The sequence below is a fragment of the Oryctolagus cuniculus genome, chromosome 7, assembly GCF_051225735.1.
Source record: "Oryctolagus cuniculus isolate XC-2025 breed Fujian yellow rabbit chromosome 7, ASM5122573v1, whole genome shotgun sequence".
Classification (NCBI taxonomy): domain Eukaryota; kingdom Metazoa; phylum Chordata; class Mammalia; order Lagomorpha; family Leporidae; genus Oryctolagus; species Oryctolagus cuniculus.
Genome location: NC_142873.1, coordinates 42,444,948 through 42,466,825, shown reverse-complemented (window position 1 = coordinate 42,466,825; position 21,878 = coordinate 42,444,948). Strand labels below are relative to the sequence as shown.

The window sequence follows — 21,878 nt, the reverse complement described above, 5'->3', positions numbered from 1 at the left end:
GCCCTAGTCCCGCCTCCCAGGCTCCCTGTGGCGCCCCCTGTCGGCCTCTCGGTGCTATGCAGAGGCCCCTTCGCAGCCCCACCTCCTCGTGCGGTTGCCTTGGAGAGGGACGCGCGGGCATCACCGCCCACCGCCGCCGGCGCCGCGGCTCCGCCGAGAGGAGGCAGGACAGAAACGTCCAGACAAAGCCACCCCCGAGGGGAGCGCCCCGGAGTCCGTTTGTGCCTGCCCGCTCCCACGAGGGTCCCGGAGCGTCTGCGGAAGGCCCCAGCATGTCGAGCGAGCCGAGCGCGTCGGGGACCTCCCCCAGGGCCCAGCGACCCGGGGCCCAGAAGACGTCCGGTGCCGTGACCAAGAAAGGGGAGCGCGCGGTTAAGGAGAAACCGGCGGCCGCCCTGACGCCAGTGGGCGAGGAGGAGCCCAAAAACCCCGGTACGCGGGCGGCTGGTTTGGGGGGGGGTCGAGCCTCCGGGCTGCGGCTCCGCCTTCCCACCGCCACGCGTGGCTCGGTAGCCGGCTTGAGTTCCTGAATCTCCGCTGGGTAGATGTTGGACTTGAACTTGAGCTCTGGCTTGGGATGCTGACAGATAACAGCAAGGTCTGATCAGATTAAGAACACGAGGGAGGCAGCCAGGAGGTCGTAGATATTCGTTCGTTTATCCAACAATTACTCTCTGAACGCGGGCTGCTCCACCAGGAGTGGTTCAGAAGGGAGTGAGACAGAGGCAGTCCTGCCCTCGTGGGATTTGCATTCTCCGGGAAAGGAAACCACTAGAATTCCCTCAGCAGGGATAGGGCTGTGTTTCTTGCAAGTGCTAGAACCCCAGCCCAAACTGAGCACAAAGAGGCATTTTATGGGATGGTTGCTTGATGTAAACCTGCTAGTCAGAGAGGGACAGGAACTTCCCATCTCTGGACTCAAAGAAAAGCGACTTGGAAAATGGCTTTGGTGGTCCAGCCCTGGCCGGTGGCATCCGCCCATCGGTGCTGGTGCAGGGTGAAAGGTCACGGCGGCTAGAGAGAGTGTCTTCCAGAAGGCAAGGCAAGGCAAGACAAGTTAGAATCCCCTCTGGGTACGAACTCAGTGGCATTACACACATGCACATGCACACATCACCATGGCTGCCGTATGGAAACTGGAGTGGAAGAGGGGAGAGTGGAGGCAGACACTTGAGTTCTGCAGCTGTTTCTACAACCCAGGGGCAGCGGTAGGTGGGATAGGGCAGTGAGAGTGGCAATGGGTGGATGGGCTGGGTTCCTTGGAGAAGTACTTGGAGGTGGGAAAGAGGTTGTCGAAGGGCTGGATGGGTGGGGAGGGAGGGGGCATAGCAAGAAAGACCCCCAGGTTCAAGACTGCTCCCTGGGCGGGGCTGTTCGTGGAGATGGGAGAGCTTGAGGGAGGAGCAGCTAAGGGGGCACCTCCCAGGGCTGACAGGCGTCTGCAGTGGCAAAGTGGGGGTGTTCTGGCGTATCCCAGCCCTGAGAATGAGAGCCACCCCCTGGGGAGTGGGGCAGGGAGCGTGAGTGGACAAGAGAAGAGGGCTCAGGACCTAGGGCCGGAGGGAAGGGGCTGGCGGGGGCGCCTGAGCCCTGGGGTGGAGGGGTACGCGGAGGTCCAGGGACTCTAGTGGCTGCTGTGTGCGGTGGCAGGGGCACAGGTGGGGCTCACGTGGGTTAGGGCGTGATGGCCGCTATCGGAAAATGTATAGGCTTAGAGGACATCCCAGCCGATGGCAGCTAGTTCTGAAACTGCGCGGTCAGGTCGTGAGCCAGTTAGAAATGCAAATTCTCCCGTGGATTCGGGGCTCTGGAGAGGCGCCCGGGAAACTGAAGAGGCCGGCCAGGCCATTCTTAGGGCTGCGCAAGGCTGTCTGTCCTGAGACGGGAGGTGTGAGTGCACAGGCTCTCCCGGCGGAGGGAGACGCCTGGGCAGGCAGAGGGGAGCCAGCCTCCCTCCCTAGGATCTGCTTGGGCTACCACCCTGGGTACCCAGGCTGGATGGAGGAGGAAGGGGTCTCTCACCCACCCTTCTCCCCACAAACCCCCCTCTGTGCCCTGCACCCCGACACGGCCTGAGCACAGGTTTTTCCAATCCCATACACCCTGGGGCAGCCTCCCTCTGCTCAGCCCCAGGCGCTCCTGCCTCGGGGGGCCTGGGTGGTGTGGCGGAGGAGCTCCAGGCTGCTTGGCCCTTGGCGAGGACTGGCTCCCCTTCCCATCGCCAGAACCGCTTCTCCTTGGGATGCGCGTGGGGAGCCGAAAAGACCAGGGCGTGAGGCAGCAGGCTTGCACTGGTAGCAGAGAGGGGTTCGCTTCGGGCCCAGGCAGTCCCAACAGGAGGAGGGGGCGCGGGAGAAGGTGGGCTGGGGTATCTGTGGCGGGCGGAGGCTCAGGCAGGGAATGGACAGCAGGGGTGGAAATGGCCTTGGCCCGCGGCGCGGTGCAGGGGAGCCAGCTCGGTGCACACGGGACGTCCTTCACGGCCCTTCCCCCGAGCGTCCGCTTCCCTCCTCTGCTTCCTCTCGAGTGTTTCACACCGCATGGCACCCTTTCAAATGGTTGTGAAGACTCAGGTCTCTGCTGGGGCGCGTGGGAAGGCGGGTTGGCGCGGGCGTCGGCGGCGTCGCGGGGGTCTCTGCTGCCCCCTGGCGGCCGCCGCGGCCCTTTTTCACGCGGCCGCCCGCCCCGCAGAGGAGTACCAGTGCACCGGTGTGCTGGAGACCGACTTCGCCGAGCTGTGCACCCGCTCGGGCTACACGGACTTCCCCAAAGTCGTCACCCGGCCTCGCCCCCACCCGAACTTCGTCCCCTCCTCCTCCATGTCAGAAAAGGCCACGCTCGGTGAGTGGCCTGGCCGTCCGCTGCGCCACCCCTCAGGGGGGCTGCAGGGCGGGGACGCGGTGCGGGGGTGTGAGTGGCTTGCGGTCCCGCCTGGTCCACTGCAGCCCCCCCCGGCGCCCGGGCACCTGTGGGCAGGGGGCTCTGTCTCCTAGACGACCAGCGGCTGCTGTCGGCGTCCTGCAGCCTCACCAGCCTGGAGAGCAAGTACGTGTTCTTCCGGCCCACCATCCAGGTGGAGCTGGAGCAGGAGGACAGCAAGGCAGTGAAGGAAATCTACATCCGCGGTGAGCGGGGAGCGCGGCCCGGCCTGCCTGCCCCCTGCCCCCTCGCCCCGGCCTCGAGCGCCTTCCTCCCCTCCTCCTCTTCCCCGCGCAGGTTGGAAGGTGGAGGATCGGATTCTGGGCATCTTCTCCAAATGTCTGCCCTCCCTCAGCCAGCTGCAAGCCATCAAGTGAGGGCCGGGGGTGAGGGGTGGGGGGAGCATGCGCGGGAGGCTCCGGGCGGCTTGGGGGCCAGACCACGGGGGTCCTTGAAGGCCCTGGGCACGGTGGGGATGCGGGGTTTGCGGTAGCAGGTGACCAGCTCTGTCTGTTCCCCACATGGCCCCAGCTTGTGGAAGGTGGGGATGACGGACAGGACCCTGACCACTTTCATAGCCCTGCTGCCTCTCTGCTCGCCCACGCTCAGGTCAGCGGGGGGGGGGGGGGGACGCAACGGGAGTAGGGGGGTGGCGGAGGGATCGTGTGCAGGGGAGTGGGCTGGGACACAGGTGGCCAGTGGCAGCTCCTGTGGGCCTGGGCTGGCGGAAGCAGGGCACAGTCGGTATCTGTTGGGTCAGGAGCTCCTGTCTGCACACACAGCACACAGAGCCCCACCTGTGGGGCCTCATGCCCTCTCCTCTCCATCAGACTCTCCCCTCTGGAGCCCCTCTCCCTGTCTCCTGGCTGCCTGGGGGCCCTGGTCCCGCACTAGGGGCTGGTAAGACAGTTCTTATCCTAGTCCAGCGAGGGAGGAAGAAGGACTTAGAGCAGTGTGGGCCTGAGGAGGAATGCGCCATTGGGGGGAGGGCAGGAAGCTGGGAGGGCTGCCTGGAGGAGGAGGAGGTGGAGCACTGAGCCATGAAGGAGGAGTAGGAACAGGCGAGGCAGGGAAGGAACAGCACGGTGTGAGGTTGCGGATGTAGTTGGCTGTGTAAAGAGCAAGGCTGGTCTGGCTGCTGGCCCCCCCGTGGGCCCCCGTGGTGCCCTCCTTATGTCGCAGAACGCGCCACTCGGTGCCACACACAGGCTGGCCGCCTGCCCCCTGTTCCTGCTCCCAGGGGGGTCCCGGGAAGCACACGTTTCACTGCAGCCAGGGAATGCCAGGAAGCGACGCTCTGAATTCATTACGGAAACACAAGGGGAACGTCAGCGGGCTAGTGTGGCCAGCGAGGCTGCCTGAAGGCTGAGCAGAAACCACAGTCCTGGGAGGAGTTTGCAGGACACGTCCAACCGCCGGGTCCGCCTTTGCAGTGACTTGGAACGTGCCCTCGGTCTCCTCAGTACTGCTGGAGAGGCCGCTGCCTTTTGGGAGGACGCGTAGCGGTTATCTCTTGCTGGGTGACGGTGACAAGTCACCTGCACGGGTAGCAGCCCGGACAGGAAGCGCTGTCTCATGGTGTCTGTGTGAGCCAGGCGTAGGCTGGCTGGGCCTCCAGGCAGTGAGTCACTAGGCTCGGTTCACACTCGGGGGGCTGGGAGGAGGGGAGTACACGAGGGCACGGATGCCTGCAGGTGGAGGTGACTGAGGGCTGCCCCAGAGGCCACCTCGGGTCACCACCTTTGGGCGCTGGCCCTCTCGCATGGCCGCCCATCTGGACTCCCAGTCAGGGGAGCGGTCACATGCAGCCCCTATACTGGAGGGTTATTCTTTGGTTCCTAGCTGCCCACCACACAGCCCCGCTTCCTTTTGGCCCCGGGGAGGGTGCTCACTGGCCTCCGTGGTCCCCCGCCTTAGGAAGGTGTCTCTGGAGGGGAACCCGCTGCCGGAGCAGTCCTACCACAAGCTCATGGGGCTGGACAGCACGTGAGACTCCTCTTCACCCCGCTTCTCTGCGCCTGTCCCGTTCCAAGCCCTCTGTAGTCCCGGTCATTCCCTCTGCGTTCCAGTGTCTCCCCAGGCACCCACAGTGGCTGCTCCCCCATACCCCCTCCACCCAGCCCCGGCCTCGTCCACGCCCCCACGTGTCCCAGGTCCTGCGAGGGTGCAGGGGTAGCCTGTGCTTCCAGTGAGCCCTGGCCGCCCTCTCGCTGGCCCAGGATCGCGCACTTGTCTCTGCGGAACAACAAGATCGACGACCACGGAGCGCACCTGCTGGCCCGGGCGCTGTCCACGCTACACAGCTGCAACCGGACTCTCGTCTCGCTCAACCTGGGCTTCAACCACATCGGCGACGAGGGCGCGGGCTACATCGCTGACGTGCGCGTGCATGACTGGGAGGGACCCCTGCAGGCAGGGGCGCCCCGAGGCCTGCTCACACGCCCACTCCGCCCACTCCACAGGGTCTCCGGCTGAACCGCTCCCTGCTTTGGCTGTCACTGGCGCACAACCGCATCCAGGACAAGGGCGCCCTGAAGCTGGCAGAGGTGCGTGTGCCGACGGGCCAGGGTCGGGGCGGGGTGTACCCTGTCTTCCCGGGCGGCAGATGGCGAGGTGCTAGCCTCATCCCAGGTCCTGCGCCCCTTCGAGCTGACACACACGGAGGTGGTGGAGCGCCGGCGCCTGCTCCTGGAGAAAGGGTCGCAGGAGCGCTCGCGATCGGTGAGGAGCTGCGCTGGGTTCCCGGGTCGGCCTCTTCTCTGGCACATAGTTTGCTAGGCCCCGCCTCCGTGGGCCCTAATCGTGGAACCCCTGCATGGGCGGTGGAGCATCTTGGTGAAGAGAAAGCACCCAAGATTTACACTTCCTGACCTTGAACTCTGGCTCACCCTCATACCAGCTGTGACCTTCAGCGTGTGACTTAACATCCCCGTGCCTCAGTTTCGCCATCTGTAAAATGGCTAAGCCGGCGCTGCGGCTCACTAGGCTAATCCTCCACCTTGCGGCGCCAGCACACCGGGTTCTAGTCCCGGTCAGGGCGCCGGATTCTGTCCCGGTTGCTCCTCTTCCAGGCCAGCTCTCTGCTGTGGCCCAGGAGTGCAGTGGAGGATGGCCCAGGTGCTTGGGTCCTGCACCCACATGGGAGACCAGGAGAAGTACCTGGCTCCTGCCATCGGATCAGCGCGGTGCGCCGGCCATTGGAGGGTGAACTAACGGCAAAGGAAGACCTTTCTCTCTGTCTCTCTCTCTTACTGTCCACTCTGCCTGTCAAAAAAAAAAAAAAAAAAGGCTATAATCATGCTGGTAGGGTTGTTGAGAGGCTTAGATTAGTTAATTTATGGCACTTTGCTCAAAGTTAGCCACTGTTTTCTCCCTCAGTATGAATCTGAGCCCCTCACCGCCACCCCCCACCCCCTGGGGCTCATCCCCGCTCAGTCCCTCCACCCAGAGGAGTCATATACCAATTACGTTAGCATTTATCAGGGAAGGGGGAGCAGGGTGGAGCAGCCTGGCTGCCACCCGGGTAGGGGCTGCCCCTGGTCCCCCAAGCTGAGGCTCTGGCTCCTTCCTCCACCCCCTCCCGTTTGAGCACAGCCTTCCTCCTCCCGTCACGGGGACTCCAAAGCCGAAAGAGAGAAATCTCAGATGGCGGGGATCAGCAACATCGCGCTAGTGGACAGGCCGGAAAAGTCGCAGACAGGGAAAATCCCCAAGGGCCTGGGCAAGAAAAAGGAGAAGCCGGGGGTAGGTGTAGGTGCGCTGGACGGGCGGGAGCCGGCCTCGGTGGGGCAAGCCTGGGTGGAGGGAGGAAGGTGGGGGGGCGGTCCTACCCCTGGCTCCTTCCCACACCTGCCGCCCATCACCACCACCACCCCCACCCCGGGAGGGAGGGCTTTCCTCTCTGTCCTCATCTCCTCCACAGGAAGTGGTCAAGAAAGAGGAGAAGTCAGGGTCTGGGCAGTCGCCCACCCAGGGAACCCCCAAGAAGGAAGACGCTTCGAAGTCAAGCAAGGGGAGTAAGTGCCTGCAGCCCTCTGCCCACACCTTCCCCGTGGACTGGAAGCGGAGAGCTGGGCAGTGAGCCCGAGGCTGGCCGTGGCCTGCAGCGTCTCTTGCCATGGCCACACCCGGAGCTCGTTCCTTGTCACACCTGGCCCGGACATCCTGGCTGTCCTCAGGCAGGGAACGCACACATCTGGCAGGGGCCCCTCCAGCTGTTTCTGTTCCACCCAAGCCCAGGGCTGTCAGCCTCCGGGCAGGGCAGCCTCTCGCCTTGCCTAGCACTTGCTCCCTGGAGAGCCTGGGGCGGTGTCTGAGGCTTGCTCAGTGCATTTGGCTTCTCTGCCTGCCCCAGAGGTAACCATCCCCGATCAGAAGTCAAGCAAGGGAAAAGGCACGAAGACCGGGAGCAAGGAGAAACGCAGCATCCTCCTGGAGTCCGAGGTGAGTGCCCGGGGGAGTGCTGCTGACCCCTATCCGCTGCGATGCAGTCCCCAAGCCCTGTGCCGTGCCCGCAGTCACTCCCCTCCATGCCCGTGCCAGATTCCCCTGAGACTCCGCCTCCAGCCTGGTCTAGGCCCACTCTGGGGTGCCTGGAGCTCCGTGTGCTCCTCCCCATGGGGACCTGGGCAGGTGCCAGCACCCTTTCCTTGTCCAGTGCTAGCCCACGTGTCGGGCGTCTCCATGGAGGCTGCTGCCCCAGCGGCCCTCGGTTCTGCATCACCGCTGGCATCGCCTTCTTGGATCAGGGAACAAAGCACTGCGCTCCGCAGCTCCCCCAGCAGGCTCCTTCACCGACTCTCTCCTCTGCCCCTGGAGCCTCCCTTCCCCCTCTCAACTGGGACCAACTTGCTCCTTGCTCCGGGGTCTTCCCAGGCCGCCAGCTCCATAGCTCCCTGCCCTCCTCCTTCCCCCAGCCGCCTGGGAGTCTTTCTTTCCACCCTTCCTCCACATACCCTGGGGGCACGGAAGAGCCCCCTCACTTTTTCGGAGTCGTCTCTGGCATCCAAAACAAGATCGTGTGAAAAGCTTGGATGGAAGAAGGGGGTGTGGCTGCCTTTCAGCTTCTACTTCTATGTGTGCCCTTTTTTTATTTTTATTTTTTTTTTAACTTTTTTGAAAGGCAGAGTGGACAGTGAGAGAGACAGAAAGGTCTTCCTTTTCCATTGGTTCACCCTCCAATGGCCGCTGCGGCCGGTATGCTGCGGCTGGTGCACCACGCTGATCCGAAGCCAGGAGCCAGGTGCTTCTCCCGGTCTCCCATGCGGGTGCAGGACCCAAGCACTTGGGCCATCCTCCACTGCACTCCCGGGCCACAGCAGAGAGCTGGACTGGAAGAGGGGCAACCGGGACAGAATCTGGCGCCCTGACCGGGACTAGAACCCGGTGTGCCGGCGCCGCAGGCAGAGGATTAGCCTAGTGAGCCGCAGTGCCGGCCTGTGCCCTGTCTTGATGGGGCTGCCGTGCTCCTGGGCTATCATGATTCTTTTCACCCGGCCTGCAGTGTCATCTGTGCCCGTTCACTCCTCATTATGCAAGGCAGGAGGGAACCCAAGTGCACTTGTTGCACGTCTGCAGGGCCTTTGCACCTGCAACTCACTTTGTGGAGAACCCCACGCCCCTCATCTTCATCTGATGGTGGCCAGAAACCTTCCCATTTCTTAGAAAATTGATTTTTGTATTAGAGAGAGAGTGAGAGAGAGAGAATCTTCCATCTGCTGGTTCATTTCCCAGATGGCCATAATGGCTGGGACTGGGCCAGGCCAAAACCAAGAGCCAGGAGCTTCATCCAAGTCTCCCATGTGGGTGACAGAGCCCCAAGCACTTGAGCCACCCTCTGCTGCTGTTCCCAGGCCATTAGCAGGGAGCTGGACTAGAAGTGGAGCTGCCAAGACTTGAGCCAGTGCCCATATGGGCTGCTGGTATTGCAGGTGGTGGCTTTACCCACTATAGAAAGATTTATTTGAAAGGGAGAGTGAAAAGAGAGAGAGAGAGACTATCTTTTATCTGCTGGTTTACTCCCTAAATGGCCAGAGTAGCTGGGGTTGGGCCAGGCTGAAGCCAGAAGCCAGGAACTCCATCCAAGTCTCCCAAGTGGGTGCAGAGACCATGTACTTGGGCCATCCTCTGCTACTTTCTCAGGCTCATGAGCAGGGAGCTGGGCCAGAAGCAGAGCAGCCAGGACTTGAACCAGCACTCTGATAGGGGATGCCAGTGTCACAAGTGGTGGCTTAACCCACTGCCTCAGTTCACCAGCCCCAAACGGCTCACAGGAACTGCCTCCGGGAGACTGCTCCTGGCTCCCAGACCGGGCTGTTTTGTTCCTCTGTGCTCGCAGGGTACTGTGAACCTGCCTCTGTCTGGTGCTGTGCTGGCCCGCGTGGCTTTTTCACCCTGATCTCCCCCCGCCCCCCAATCTCCCTGCCAACAGGCACTCCTTGAGGGTACGGGCTTATGTCCCTGTGTCTCCAGCAGCCACACAAAGCTGGCATACAAATCACGTATAGTGAAGGGAAAAAGGAACGGCCCGGCCGGCCACCAGTTCACCCCCTGCTGTCGTGATTCTGCTGTAGCAGCTGGTTGCCGAAGCTACTGAGATGGTCAACCCTCTGCTGGAGCCCGTGGAGCACCGAGATGGCAAAGTTTTCATGCCTGGGAACAGGGTCCTCCTGCACCTCAACCTCCTCCGTATGTTCGCCAACCCCTGGACACTCCTGCCACCTGGGCTCCACCTGGCCACACGGGTGCCACCCCCCACTCCGTGCACGGAGTGTGCCTGAGTTTCCCCTGGCTGGGCATCCTATTGCCAGACAGAGGCTTGCCCACACGGGACCTGCAGGGAGGGAGCCAACGGCAGGTTGAGTGCTGAGGGCAGACAGGTGGGAGAAGGGAAGTTACACAAGGAGGCGGCTGCTGAGGGTGGCGGGGAGGGTGCTGGGCGTGAGGGGGCCTGCTGGCGCGAGAGGCCGCCCGTCTCTGCCTCCCACCAGGAAACCGCATCACCGAAGTGGGGCTGGAGGGCTTCCTGGCTGCAGTGCAGTACCAGGTACAGATCTCCAAGCCCAAGAGCTCCTCCAAGGGCCCGATGGGGCTGCTGTGGCTGTCCCTAGCGGTGAGTCCGGGGCACGCGCCTGTCGCTGAGGGCGGCTTGTCTCTCCTTGCCAGAGTTGTGGAGTTTCCCATTGCTTAACCAGTCTGCCCTTTGGCCATGCCTGCAGGGCCCCTGACAGCCTGCCCCGGGGTTGCTGCTTCCCACAGGCCCAGTCTCCCTCCTCCTTGCCAACTGTCAGGCTTCCTTTACCTTTCAGAAGAACTGCTTTGCCCCGCAGTGCCCCACGTATACCATGATCCAGGAGCTGATGCTGCCAAGGGACCCCATCAAGGCCAAGCTCAGGGAGGAGGAGGCCGCAGCTTTCCCCTCCTAGCCCCGCCCCTTCTCGCCTGAAACTGAGCCCCAAGCACTTCTCCGTGTGTGGGCTGAGCTCCCTGGGGGAGAGCCCAGCAGGAGAACTTACGCAGCCTATTGCTGTACTTCTCCTTTGCGGTTGTCTGAAAAACGTTGCTCCGGAACTACCTGGACCATTTGGCCTCAGTCTGTTCACCTTACAGGGCCAGCAGCGGCAGGAGAGCGACGGTCCGATGCACTTTATGGTTTCTGCGAGGCAACAGCTGGCCAGGGGCACTGCTTTTTCATTCATTTAAAAATCTATTTAGTTGTTTGAAGGGTGGAGTGACAGGAGATCTTCCACCCACTGCTTCATTCTCCAAGCCAGGCCAAAGCCAGGAGCCTAGAACTCCACCAGGGTCTACCACATGGGTGACAGGGGCCCAAGTACAATCTGCAGCTTTCCCACGTGCATTAGCAGGGCGCTGGCTTGGAAGCAGAGTAGTCGGGACTTGATCTAGCGCCCTGGGATGCAGGCATCCTGGGTGGTGGCTTAGTCAGCCACACCACCACACTGCCCCAGCGTATTGCTCCTTACCCTCTGCACGGTGTTTCCTAGAGGATGTGTGCTTTGCCAGTGTTTGCATTTAAGCCTTTGGCCTCAGAGGCTGAAGGGGAAGGTTTGGGACTGGGATTGCAACCTGATAGGCACAAGCCATGGGACCGAGTAGACAGAGGAGGTGGAGGAATCGAGCACAGGCCCCACCTGCTTTGCCTTGTCTTGCCCAGCCCAGGGGTCTCACTGGTTTTGAGGGAGGGGTGGGCTCAGCTGAAGAAAATGCACAGCGCCTTGGCAGGCCACCCTGCAGAGGGTGCTGCACATGTCAACATCCAGGCGGAGCTGGCAAAGCATTAAACACAAACGTCAGGACACAGCCTGCACGTGTCAGCAATGTGGAACCAGAGGCACCCAGATGGCGCGAGGGCCTGAGGAGCTGGCAGGGCAGGTGACCCTGCATCTTTGCCATTCAGTGCTGCCTCCACCGGTGCCCAGCGTGCACAGGCCTGGGGGCCACGAGCAGTCCACAGGCAGCGTCTTGTGAAGGTGCAGGCAGGAACGAGTGCACAATCCACTCAGCCTCCATGCCACTCGTTCAATGTCCGTGCCCACCCAGGGCGCGCCTGCCTTGCCCAGCGTGCTCTCGGCAGCTCAGGGGCTCTCCCAGGCCCTCGGTGGCTCTGGCCGCTGAGCTGCCCCAGGAAAAAGCCCTCATTTCTGTGAACTGCCAACCCTGGCACATAAAGAAGCTTGACGACGATGGCTCATCTTGGCTTCTCCAGCCCAAGGCCTCTAAGGCTTCGGTGACAGGACAGCCCTGTCCTTAGTCCCATACATTGTCACTAAGGATGCTGCTGTCAGTTCTGATGCCCAGTGAGACTGTTCGCTCACTGCGAGCTGCAGGAGTCAAGAGTATCCAGTACTTGGTGCTGAAAGAATCCAGCCCTTAATCTGGATGGCTCTGGTCGTGGTGACGCAGCTGCACCTGCAGGAGCGCAGAGGCGTGATGGCAGCGAGGATCTGGCCAGGCCTGAGACAACCCCCTCCTCAGTTTGCCTTTACAGAGAGCAGCTCACGAGGTCCCTGCCCCTGGGTCTGCTGCTGCCATGTGTGTGCTGGAATTAGCTCTGCAGCACATGCCTGAAACTTGGGCGCCCGCGTGGCGAGACCTCGGGTTTGGTACCAGGGGCGAGGGCTCCTCTGCCTGGCTCTGCTCAGTCCCAGCCAGTTTACAGTTTCGCAACTGCCACAGCACCCTACCCTAGCAGTCCCAGGAATCACACACACATCACCACAATGGAAGAATATTTAACTTTTCTTTAAAAAAAAAATCTTAACCATGAAAGGAAGAAAATAAAAGAGTATACATTATCTTAACAGCAAAACAGTCATTTCCATATCTATACTTTATATATTATATATATTTATATATATATATATGTATATATACACCTAGCACAGTGTGTATATTCATCAGAGGAGTGGAGCAGGCATGGCGATGGGGCCAGGGTGGCCGTGGCCCCTGGGGATGGTCCTGGGTGAACCCAGCGGCTCCAGGATTCAAATCCCCTACTCCCACCTCCTGGGGCCCAGTTTTCAGCTCCGTACCTGCTACTCTGGTTCTCTGTAAGGACCAGGTGGGGAAGGGTGGACACAGGTGGGGTGAGAGTCCCCACGGCCCCGTCTGGTGAGGACGAGAAGTCCTAGGGGGAGGGGCTCAGCACCAGTCTGTGGAGGTGGGCTCTGGCGCCAGGTGGAGCTGGATGCCGGGCGACCTCCCACCCGCGGGGCCAGGGGCAGTGACCCACTCCACCGCAGGTCCCGACCCCAGAGCTGGGCTGCTGACCAGGAGACACACGTGAATCCCCTCTTCCCTCGGCTATCCCTTTTGTAACTGCCTCAGCACTCCAGGAACAGAAACAAAAAAGGTCAAAGTTATGTACAATAGCAAAGATGCACATACAATACATACATATTTATAGGAACCAAAGTGACAAAGGGGAGGGCAGCACCCACCTCCACCCGGGGGCCTGTGGAGAGGGGGAGGAAGAAAGTGCATTTACACAGCAGCCTCCTCCTCTCCCGCACAGGCGCACACCTGTGCGTGTGTGTGGCGGGAGGGGCAGAGCGCTGGGCGGCCTTTCTGGTGCAGTCGGCATGCTTACTTAGGAGAGCCGAGACCTTGGAGGGCTGGCTGAAGGGGGGGCAAAGACACTGAAACTTGACTCAGATCTGAGCGACCAAGCGACATGCGGGTCTCCCCCGGCCTCGGCTGGATCCCAGTCTCCCCAGCTGCCCCCTCCACCCTCTGCCCCTGCCTCAGGCCAGTCCCTGAAGGAATGGGTTCGCGGAGGGTTTGGCGGTCTGGGTTACAGTCCTGGTGACGTGGCGGCATCTGCTGCACCGTATTCCAGGGCTGTGTCAGGGCCTGCGGGAGGATGACACGGTGAGGAACCCCGCCGGGGCCCGAGGGGACCCTCCCTGTGTGTTCTGTCCACAAGGTCCTTTCAAGCTCGTGAGAGCAGCTCCTTCGGTGGCACCTGGCTGTCTCCCAGGAAGCCTGCTTTTGTGGGGCCTGTGCTTTGTCCGTGCCCAGAGCCCCCAGGTCAGGCAGGGCTGTGCTCTGCCCTCCTGCGCCAGGTCCCAGAACTGCTCTGGCCTGCACACGCTGGCTCGGAACCACTTCATGAGAGCAGGGCTCAGAAGTGCCCGCAGGTGCCCCGGGGCTCGTGAGCTCTGTAGCACAAGGACAAGACGGCGTCAAGTCTCAGCTCCCACTTCTCAGGGCACTGCTGAGGTGCGGCTCTATAAAGAGCTGTTAGCCCCACTCGAGGGGAGCGAGAGCCACCGCATGGTGACACGTCCTGAGTGGGCAGCCCTTTCCCCTGGGAGGGACAAGGGGTACCTGCTGTGCTCACCATCCTCAGGGCAGGGCCCTAGCTCACGGCTGTTCCCGGAGTCCGGGTCCAGGGGCTCCTTGGCTGGAGGCGAGAGGGAGCTGTCTGTCCATCTGGCCGGCTCTGTGTGGAAACTGCCCACCGGCGTGGTGCCCCCTGATGACTCTCCCCCAAGCGACTTGAGCAGCTCCCTGTGGGCCAGCTCCATGTCCTGCAAGAGTCATAGGGAGGTGTGTGCCCGGTGTTCTTGTCACAAGGCCCTTAGGGGAGGGGGTCACAGCCTCTGACCGACGCATGTTGAGACAGGGCTATGGTTTCAGGGTGGCCGAGCAGGCTGGGGGATGCAGCGCGCCCACAGACACAGCCCTCCCTCCTGGGGAAGGGCCCCAGACGGAAGGCCTCCAGGGAGCTGAGCCCTGTGTCCCTCACCTTGAGCCTGTTGAGCTTGAGGGTGAGCTGCTCGATGGTCTGGAAGATCATGCCCACGTCCCTGAGGGCCAGGCTGGGGGCGGAGCGGCTGGGGCGTCTCGGGTCCTCACTGCCTCCCTGCAGCTGGGGCCGAGGCTCTGTCTGCCAGGCAGGGAGGCCATCAGGCTGGCAGGGGCTTGCAGGTGCCTCTGGAAGGTCGGTGCTTGAGTCCAGGGGTCCTGCTGGCATGCTGACGTAAAAACAGTTCCCTGTGCCCACGGCAAGAGGAAGTGGTTAGCAGGCGTGGACACAGCTGTCCAAGTCCATCTTCCCACCCCCTCAACTGATGGGCAGAACAGGGCCAGGGAAGCCCTCCCCAGTTGAACGTGGAGATGCTGGCTTTGTGCTGCCCATATCACCTAAAAGCCCTCCTCCTCCAGAGAGCCTCCTTGGATGGCCACTTTGCGAATGCAGGGCGGGATACTGACTGGTGGAAGTGAAGGGAGAAGTGGCAGGCGCAGTGCTTCACGCAGGGACACGGGGCTGGAGGGAAGGGTGGGGACGCTGGGCTGCTTCAGCCTCCGGAAGAGAAGCAGGCAGCAGCCTCTCACCTGCCTCACCTCAAGCTCTGCTGATGAACTTCAGCGCTACCTCCTGCCCCAACTGCCACCTGTGTCCCCCTCCTATGGACATACCATGACCCGTCAGAGGGGGGTCAGAGACAGCTGGGGAAGGACGTGGAGGGTCCTGACAGGGCAGTGAGCACCAAGGAACCCGGGAGGCCACAGAAGCCTACTCTACAGTGACATGCGTGGTGGTTGAGTTGGGGGTGGGAGCTCCGAGCGTCAGGCAAAGGACTTGGGGCCCTGGGCATAGGCCACGCTTTTTGCCCCACCTCACCTCACAATTCAACACAGGTGGCTTGACTTACTGCCTGGACAAGGGACCTGTACAGCTCCTGACGAGTGAAGACCTGATGTCACAGGGTCTAGTGCCCTGTCCTCAGGCCCACATCCTACTCCTCACCCATCCCCGGCGGCCCATGGAGTGTGGAGGGGTGTGTGTGACCGCAGGTCTGCCCCCACAGCGCCCTGCTCCAGCCCTGGCCTGGCTTGGGCTCCCAGGAGAGGTGTATTACCCGCAGCCTTTGTTCCGCCTTCTGCTTCAGGTGGCTCAGGCTCTGACTGGCCACTCTCTGGTAGCGCAGGGACACCCTTGCCGCCTGCCACCTCGGCTGCACCGACACCACCACCACCACCAGGGAGAGCAGAGTCCGAAAGATAGGGAAAGGGAAGGGCGAGAGAGGGAAGGGAGGGGGAAAGGAGAGAGGAGGGGGTGGGGGTGGGGAGGGGAGGAGGAACAAGGGAAGAACAAAGTGAACACAAGGCCACACGCGGTCACCTCCCAGGGAGCTCAGAGAGCTCTGCACCAGTTCACCAGAACAGAGAGAAGGAAGGTCAGGTCCCAGAAACCCAGCGGAGAGGGCAGACCTCGGGCAGGTGCAGGGAGAACACTACTGGAATGGGAGGTGGAGCAGAGCACTAGGGGAGGAGAGGAGACTCAGAGCCGCTAACGTGGACCCCATCCAGCCCTGAGCAGTGGCCCAGGCTTTGTTCCTCTGCCCTGCCACGTGCCTCTGGCAGCCTTTCCTTGTCGCCACCTTGCCTTTCCCGAGCCTGGCTGCCCTGGGCTCGCTGCTCTGGCCACATGAGCCTGTCCTCAGCCTCCTGGAGGGCGCCTCCATTACAGCGGTCTCCCGGCTGTCCATGACAGTCCCCTACCCTGGTGTGTGTCCACTCGGCCTCACCCCTCTGTCTCCTTGTCCTATAGCCCCTCCAGTCCCAGCAGCCATCTGGGTCCTCAGGGCTGCTATCTGGAGTGACCGGCTGCACGCGGCTGCACTGTCTTTCGGGGTTGAGCGCCTGAGCAGAGCCACATCCTGTTCTCAGGCCTGGAAGGTCCCAGGAAATCAACCAGAGCCCTCACTGGCACAGGAAATGTCCTCATTTATCAGAGAACAAAGGTCAGAGAGAATTCAAAGCTTTGTCTAAGGTCACAGATATGAGGGGAAAAAAGCTCTTGGAAAATGAAATTACAAGATAAGTTTATTTTGGTACAAAAAGCTTGCAATCCACCTACATATGGGGGCTTATCAAAAAGTTCATGTAAAATGCATATTATGAAAAAACCATGTGTGGACTCCACCATCTTTTGGCACCCAGATACCCGTATGTTTTAATACATGTTCCATGCGAGTACCTTAGAATTAGGTGTGGCCGGCCTTGGGCGCTGAACCTTGACTGACCGCAGGGCCCTCACACATCTGCACCTCCTCCCACACTGGGGGTGAGCTCTGCTCACACGGTCCCCAGCTCAAGATGGGGAGGGAAGACCCACCTCAACTCTTGTAAAACCAGGCCTCTGTCTCCCCAGGGGACGCGCCCACTTTACCTTTTCTCACAACTTTGTAATTTCCTGTGCCTTCTGTTCTCGAAGCCTCTTCAGCTGGATTCCTGTCCAGCTCGGGAGACTCCCAGATCCCAGAATTTCTGGTCCGTGGGGGCAGGTGCTCCAGAGAAGAGAGCGCCGTGTCCTGCTCTGGCTGGCCCCGCTCTGGCCCCGGGAGCTGGGTGCTGTCCCCTTCACCTGCAGCAGGAGCTCTCCCTGGGGAGCCTGGGTCCCAGGGGTGAGAGGTGATGCTGATGACAGAAGGCGTGGGTGTCAGGTCATCCTCGGGCTCCCTGGCAGTCTGTGTCTCTGGGGTGTGACCTGGCAGCAGGCTCCACAGGATCAGGTGCCGCAGGTTCTCCACTGCAAGGGGGAGCGGGAAGAGGGGGCTGGCTTCTCCTGCACAGGTCTGCTCGCCACGTCAGCAGGGGCAGAGCACGGCACGGGTGAGGCACTGCAGCTGCCCCCACTCCAAGTGGTCAACCTGCCTCCTCCCAGGGGAGGGCTGGAGGGCTCTGGCCACCTCGCTGGTGTCCTCAAGCACCAGCAGGGAGCGCCTTCGGCAGGTGGAGGGTGACGGCGTCTGCCAGTTCACCCTGGCCAAGCTACTGGGGACCAGGGGCTGATGGTGGCTCCTTGAGGCACTCACCGTCTTCCAGGGCTGAATCAGCGAGTCCTTCCATGAACAGAGGGCCTGGGAGGGCCAGGTGGATGGGGTCCCTCGTCCTGATGGTGCTGTTCTCTCCACCCAGGGGTGCAGGAGGGTCGGGCAGGGCACCCAGCTCCTCCTCTCCGTGGCCCCTCTGCTCTGGATCTTCCAGCAGCACTGGCTGCATCCCCTGGCCTCTCTGCGGGGGCCCAGGGCCTGCTGGGGATGAGAAAAGAGTATCAGGCAAGGAAGGGAGAGGGCACATATGGGAGGGAGGAGCCCGGCTTCTGATTCATTCTGCAAATGCTTACTGGGCATCCTGTGGCCAGGCACTGGCCCAGGACCTTTGTATACATCATTAAACAAAATGAAGACCTCTATCCTTGGGGGGCTTAAACTCTAGTGGAGGGACGCAGAGAAATAAAAAATGAGTAAACTGTGTTGCTTGTGAGAAGGTGGTAAGGCTATGGGAAATGGAGCAGGGGACGGGGACTGGTGGGGCTGGGGTGGTCAGAGAAGGCAGCGCTGCAAAGGGGACACTGGAGCAAAGCCTGGAAGGAGGTGTGGAGCCAGGAGGAAAAACAGGAGGCAACCAGAACAGAGACCTCTGCCAGGGGCCCATGACCCTGAGTTACTTCACATAAAAGTTCTCAATGAGAATTCTGTCTGAGGACCACCCTTCTACCTGACCCCAGTAACTATGCCTTAAACCTGAGCTCCCGGCTCCCCTCCTCGAGACGTTCCTGTTCTCAGAGTCTCTGCATCCTCCTCCCCCCTTCTGCCAGCAGCCCCAGCCTTGGCTGGCTCGCTGTTCTTTTCCTCCACTGCTAATCCTGTCATCCAGACAGGCAGGGCCAGGGGAGGGAGCGAGGGCACACTCACTTTCTGAAGCCTGTTGGGCCGCCAGGCTCTCTCTTCCCTATACCAGTGTCTTCCCCAGACATGATGGACTCCTCCATCGCCCCTCTACACTGATCCGCCAGTGCCCACAGCTCCCACACAGCCCGGGGATTTACCTTCCAGTGGCTCCTCTGCTTCTGGTTCACTATGGAACACTTCAGAGTCATCCAGGTCTAACCTGAGGGGCAAACCAACCAAAGGTGAGACAATGTCGTAAAACTCCATCCTGGGTTGCCCAACAAAAGGGACAATGAAGGAGTAGGGTCCAGGAAGGGAGGTGCCAGGCCTCATCCCCTGCCTGGTCTGGCTGGCAACCTGACGAAGACGGGCCTTGACTCAGCTTCTTTAGTCCCCTGTCTCACCCCAACCCCCAGCCAGGACAGTCTCTGACAGCCAAGTGGGAGGCTGTGGGGAGAGAGCAGAGAGGGACAGAAGACAGTGAAAGGGGCCTGTGCCTCCATTCCATCTGTTGGAGCTTGGAGCTGTCCACTGCCCCACTAGCATTTCCCACTGAGGCTGTCTACCCCCGGCGGTGAAAGGCTTAGAAGCAGCAGGAGATAGGCGGCTTGGAGTGTGGGCCACACACACGGGCTGGAGGGGTAGGTACTGCACCTGCTGGGTGTGGGGCCCTGGTGGGCTTGCTCCTGGGGGCCTGGGGCTGGGGCATGGATGGGTGTTGGGGCAGCCCCGGGGTGCCTGGTGGCATTCTGCACGGCCTCTTCTAAGAGCTCCATCCACCTGTTGCGCGGCAGGAACAGAGAGGACTGGTGGTGAGAACGAGCAGGCACAGAGCTCTTTTGCTGCAGGCCTGCTGCTCCAGAGCTTCAAGGCTTCTCCACCCTGCCCCGAGACCCTGCTGCACACTCCCACCTCCCCTCCCGGGCTCACTAGCTTCTCCCTTGGGGTGACATGGCTTGCAGTGACCAGTGACTGGGAACCAGCCTTCTGTTAGGGCCTGTACTAAGCCCTCTATACGTCTTCTCTCTCCAAATAATTCCTTAAGAGGTAGCATTATCCACATTCCATAGACCAAAACCCTGAGGGTGAGAAACTGTCGACTCAACCTGCCTTCCTTCACCCCGTCACCTGTGGTGGCTGCTGTCAGGGGACATGGGGGCTGGGGGGTGGGAGCAGCAGCCTGGAGACAAAGGTCTGAGAAGGATGTGTGGATTTTACAGCCTTGACGGGAAAGGAAGGAGGCCAGAAAGGAAAGCAGTCGTGGTGGCTGCCAGCCTTCTGGGAGCTCACTCTCCCAGTACCAGGCCTGCTCGGGGGGTCGGGCTGGCGAGCCCCTCATGGCTTCTCTCTGCCTGAACCTCCCACCTCCCACTTCCCTTCCTGGCTCACTGGCAGGGACTATTGTGGGGCCCAGCCCTGGTCTCACTACACATCATTCTCATACACACCACCCTGGTCCCAAGGGAACAGCAGTTACGCGGGACCCCTCAATTCTCACGTGTTCTTGTCTGATGATGTCAATGCAACCAGCTCATAGATTTGGGGCGGGCCCAGTTCGGAGGTGCAGATGATGAAGAAGGCCCGTTTATCTGTGTGAGGAAAGGAAGGCAGGACGTCTGAATTGGGAGTGGCGCGTGTGCCTGCAGTCTGGGCCAGGGCGACAGAGTGTGGATTCGAAGGCCTGACCCTCAACACAGGTGAATGCCGCACGAGACAGGCCTGAGTCATCAGAACCACTGGGAACCCACTGCAACCAGGACCACTACTGTCGCCTGTCACGGCCACCTCATTACTCCTGCCTTAATAACAGTGATGGCTGATGTGTATGCCAGGGTTTATGAAACCTTTTCCCAGCCATCACCCTTTCTGATCCCCTCCTGAGGAGGTGGGCATCACGCCCTAAGATGAAGAAAGGGAGCGCCCACCATCTAGCTGCCTGACTCCTGCTCCAGGGGAGCAGGCTGGATAAGGGGGTGGAACCTAGGTGTAGGCGGCTCCTCTGAGGTGCCTGCACCAGGGCCCCTTCTCAGCCATGCCCCACTTCCCTGAAGCACCTCTCTCTACCACACTTGGCCTGGACTGTGGGTGCTGCAGCCTTCTGTACCCAAGCTCTGCCACGGACACTCTTGGAGCATGACGGCTTGTCCTACTAATCTTGCCTAATCTCACTGCAACACCCTGAGCCATCGCAGGTGTCCACCTCCCATCCAAGCCAGCACTGTCCTTGAGGGCTGACGACAACCCACCTCCCCTGCTCCAGGTCATCTGTCTTCATCTTGGTCCCTCCGTCCCCTCGCCCTGCCAGATCTCAGACCACATCCTCCTGCTTAGACTGGTTCAGGATAGGGGGAAAGGCACCCAGGTGGACAGGTGTGTCCTGTAAGGCCCCAGGTCGGCCCCCATTGTCCAGGTCCACTGGACACAAGTGACAGTGGTCCTGGCCTGCCTCCTCCCAGGTACCTGTGGCCACGGAGCGGATGAGCACGGCGTTGAGCTTGAGCACGGGGCTGAAAGTCTGCTTGCTGTCTGCGGAGCCCGCGGCAGTCTTGCTGTGGCACTTGAGCAGCAGCTTCTCGTCCTGTTTCTGCAGCAGCACCAGGAGGTCCTCCAGCAGCAGCACGTGCAGGTCTGGGGGTGGTGGGGAGGTAGGCCCTGGTGTCCACTCAGCCCTCACCAGCACAGTGGGGACCACAGGGTCTCTGATGCCTGTCCCCAGAGGCTAGGCCCTGGGGGACTAGGGACCCAACTCCTTTCTCTCTGGTCGCCTTACATCCCCTTTACAGCATCAGGGCCCAGGACTCAGAGAACACAGAAAGGAGAACCTGGGGGACCCCATCCCCCACAGACCCCTTCCCATGCCCAGCCCTGGGCACATACCCAAGGTCTTGTCCTTGCTGATCCTCCAGGTCAGGGGGCCCTCGTGGATCATCCTCCTGGTTGTAAGGTCCAGGCTCTGTTGAGAAGACACATCACCTGCTCGCTCACCAAGCAGTGGAGAACTGCCTGCACCTGCGCCAGTACGAAGGCGCTGGGAATCAGTGACGAATGGGGAAGAGCTTGTGAGGACACGGACAAGGGGCAAGGCAGTGTCACGCACTACACTGGGAGTACACTGCGACTCCGGCTGGGGTCCCGCCATGGGCTCCCCGCTTCCTAAGATCTTCCCAAGACTGCTTTTCCTGCCCACCCCTTCAGTTTTCTTCTCTCCCAAGGAGCTCTAACTTAGCCTCAAGTCTTACCCTGCCCCCTGCCCTTCAGGCTGAGTCCTGACACCTAGCTTTACTTGGTGGGGCTGTCTCTTCTGTCCCTCTGGGGATGAGCTGACAATGCTAATGTGCTGTGTGTGTCTTCCAGGCCCCAAGGTGCCACCCTGTAATAGAAGGTCCATGTCTCTCACTTCGAAGACTCTCCAGGCCTTGCCTGACCAGGGCTCTGCTCCCAAGGGTGCTCAGGAAGTAAGAGAGAGAAGAGAGAAGAGAGGAGAAGAGAGAGAGAGAGAGAGAGAGAGAGTGTGTGTGTGTGTGTGTGTGTGTGTGTGTGTAGGGCTGGCCGTGCTGCAGTCTGCCGACCTTGAACTCTGCTGCCAGGGGGTTGCTGGCCCTCTCCAGGGCGCTGGCATCCAGGCGTTTCTGGTAGCCCTCTAAACGGTGTCGGTTCTCCGTCTGCTTGACTGCTTCATTCACGTACTTGAGAATCTCCCGGCACTGGTCCCGGGCCCGGCACAGCTTCTCATGCTCAGAGGTGCCGCCTACAAAT

The 21,878-nt window shown here is 61.1% G+C and overlaps 2 protein-coding genes across 21 annotated transcripts in view; one reads left to right on the top strand and one right to left on the bottom strand.

Annotated features, from left to right (window-relative positions):
- Window positions 1-138: 138 nt before the first annotated feature.
- On the top strand, window positions 139-12,247 carry LRRC71 (leucine rich repeat containing 71). 2 transcript variants are annotated; one of them, XM_002715310.6, is made up of 15 exons: window positions 139-432; window positions 2,692-2,841; window positions 2,994-3,125; window positions 3,217-3,292; window positions 3,451-3,528; window positions 4,837-4,905; window positions 5,139-5,298; window positions 5,382-5,465; window positions 5,551-5,640; window positions 6,514-6,663; window positions 6,842-6,935; window positions 7,274-7,362; window positions 9,492-9,606; window positions 9,909-10,030; window positions 10,227-12,247. In XM_002715310.6, the coding sequence occupies exons 1-15, from the start codon at window positions 273-275 to the stop codon at window positions 10,341-10,343; spliced, it is 1,686 nt and encodes a 561-aa protein (XP_002715356.3). In that variant the 5' UTR covers window positions 139-272; the 3' UTR covers window positions 10,344-12,247. The 2 variants fall into 2 exon arrangements, with proteins under 2 accessions (XP_002715356.3, XP_008262509.3); XM_008264287.5 differs by having other exon boundaries at window positions 9,495-9,606; window positions 10,227-10,497.
- Window positions 12,162-21,878, bottom strand: part of ARHGEF11 (Rho guanine nucleotide exchange factor 11) — a 121,229-nt gene continuing 111,512 nt past the window's right edge. For 14 of the 19 annotated variants that reach the window (XM_017345779.4, XM_089299782.1, XM_017345774.4 and 11 more), the window contains 12 exons: window positions 21,692-21,870; window positions 21,000-21,075; window positions 20,583-20,750; window positions 19,621-19,711; window positions 18,777-18,902; window positions 18,281-18,342; window positions 17,265-17,483; window positions 16,619-16,978; window positions 15,306-15,401; window positions 14,189-14,436; window positions 13,781-13,970; window positions 12,162-13,290 (listed from right to left, as the gene is read on the bottom strand). In XM_017345779.4, the coding sequence (XP_017201268.3) occupies window positions 13,232-13,290; window positions 13,781-13,970; window positions 14,189-14,436; window positions 15,306-15,401; window positions 16,619-16,978; window positions 17,265-17,483; window positions 18,281-18,342; window positions 18,777-18,902; window positions 19,621-19,711; window positions 20,583-20,750; window positions 21,000-21,075; window positions 21,692-21,870 (1,874 nt within the window). In that variant the 3' untranslated portion in view covers window positions 12,162-13,231. The remainder of the gene's footprint in view (window positions 13,291-13,780; window positions 13,971-14,188; window positions 14,437-15,305; window positions 15,402-16,618; window positions 16,979-17,264; window positions 17,484-18,280; window positions 18,343-18,776; window positions 18,903-19,620; window positions 19,712-20,582; window positions 20,751-20,999; window positions 21,076-21,691; window positions 21,871-21,878) is intronic. The other 5 variants (XM_017345773.4, XM_017345778.4, XM_051858520.3 and 2 more) reach the window with 2 other exon arrangements.

Coding starts and splice junctions, on each gene's coding strand:
- LRRC71 (XM_002715310.6), top strand. CDS start 273: ATGTCGAGCGAGCCGAGCGCGTCGGGGACCTCCCCCAGGGCCCAGCGA. Junction 433..2,691: donor GGAGGAGCCCAAAAACCCCG/GTACGCGGGCGG, acceptor CCCGCCCCGCAG/AGGAGTACCAGTGCACCGGT. Junction 5,466..5,550: donor GCGCCCTGAAGCTGGCAGAG/GTGCGTGTGCCG, acceptor GCCTCATCCCAG/GTCCTGCGCCCCTTCGAGCT.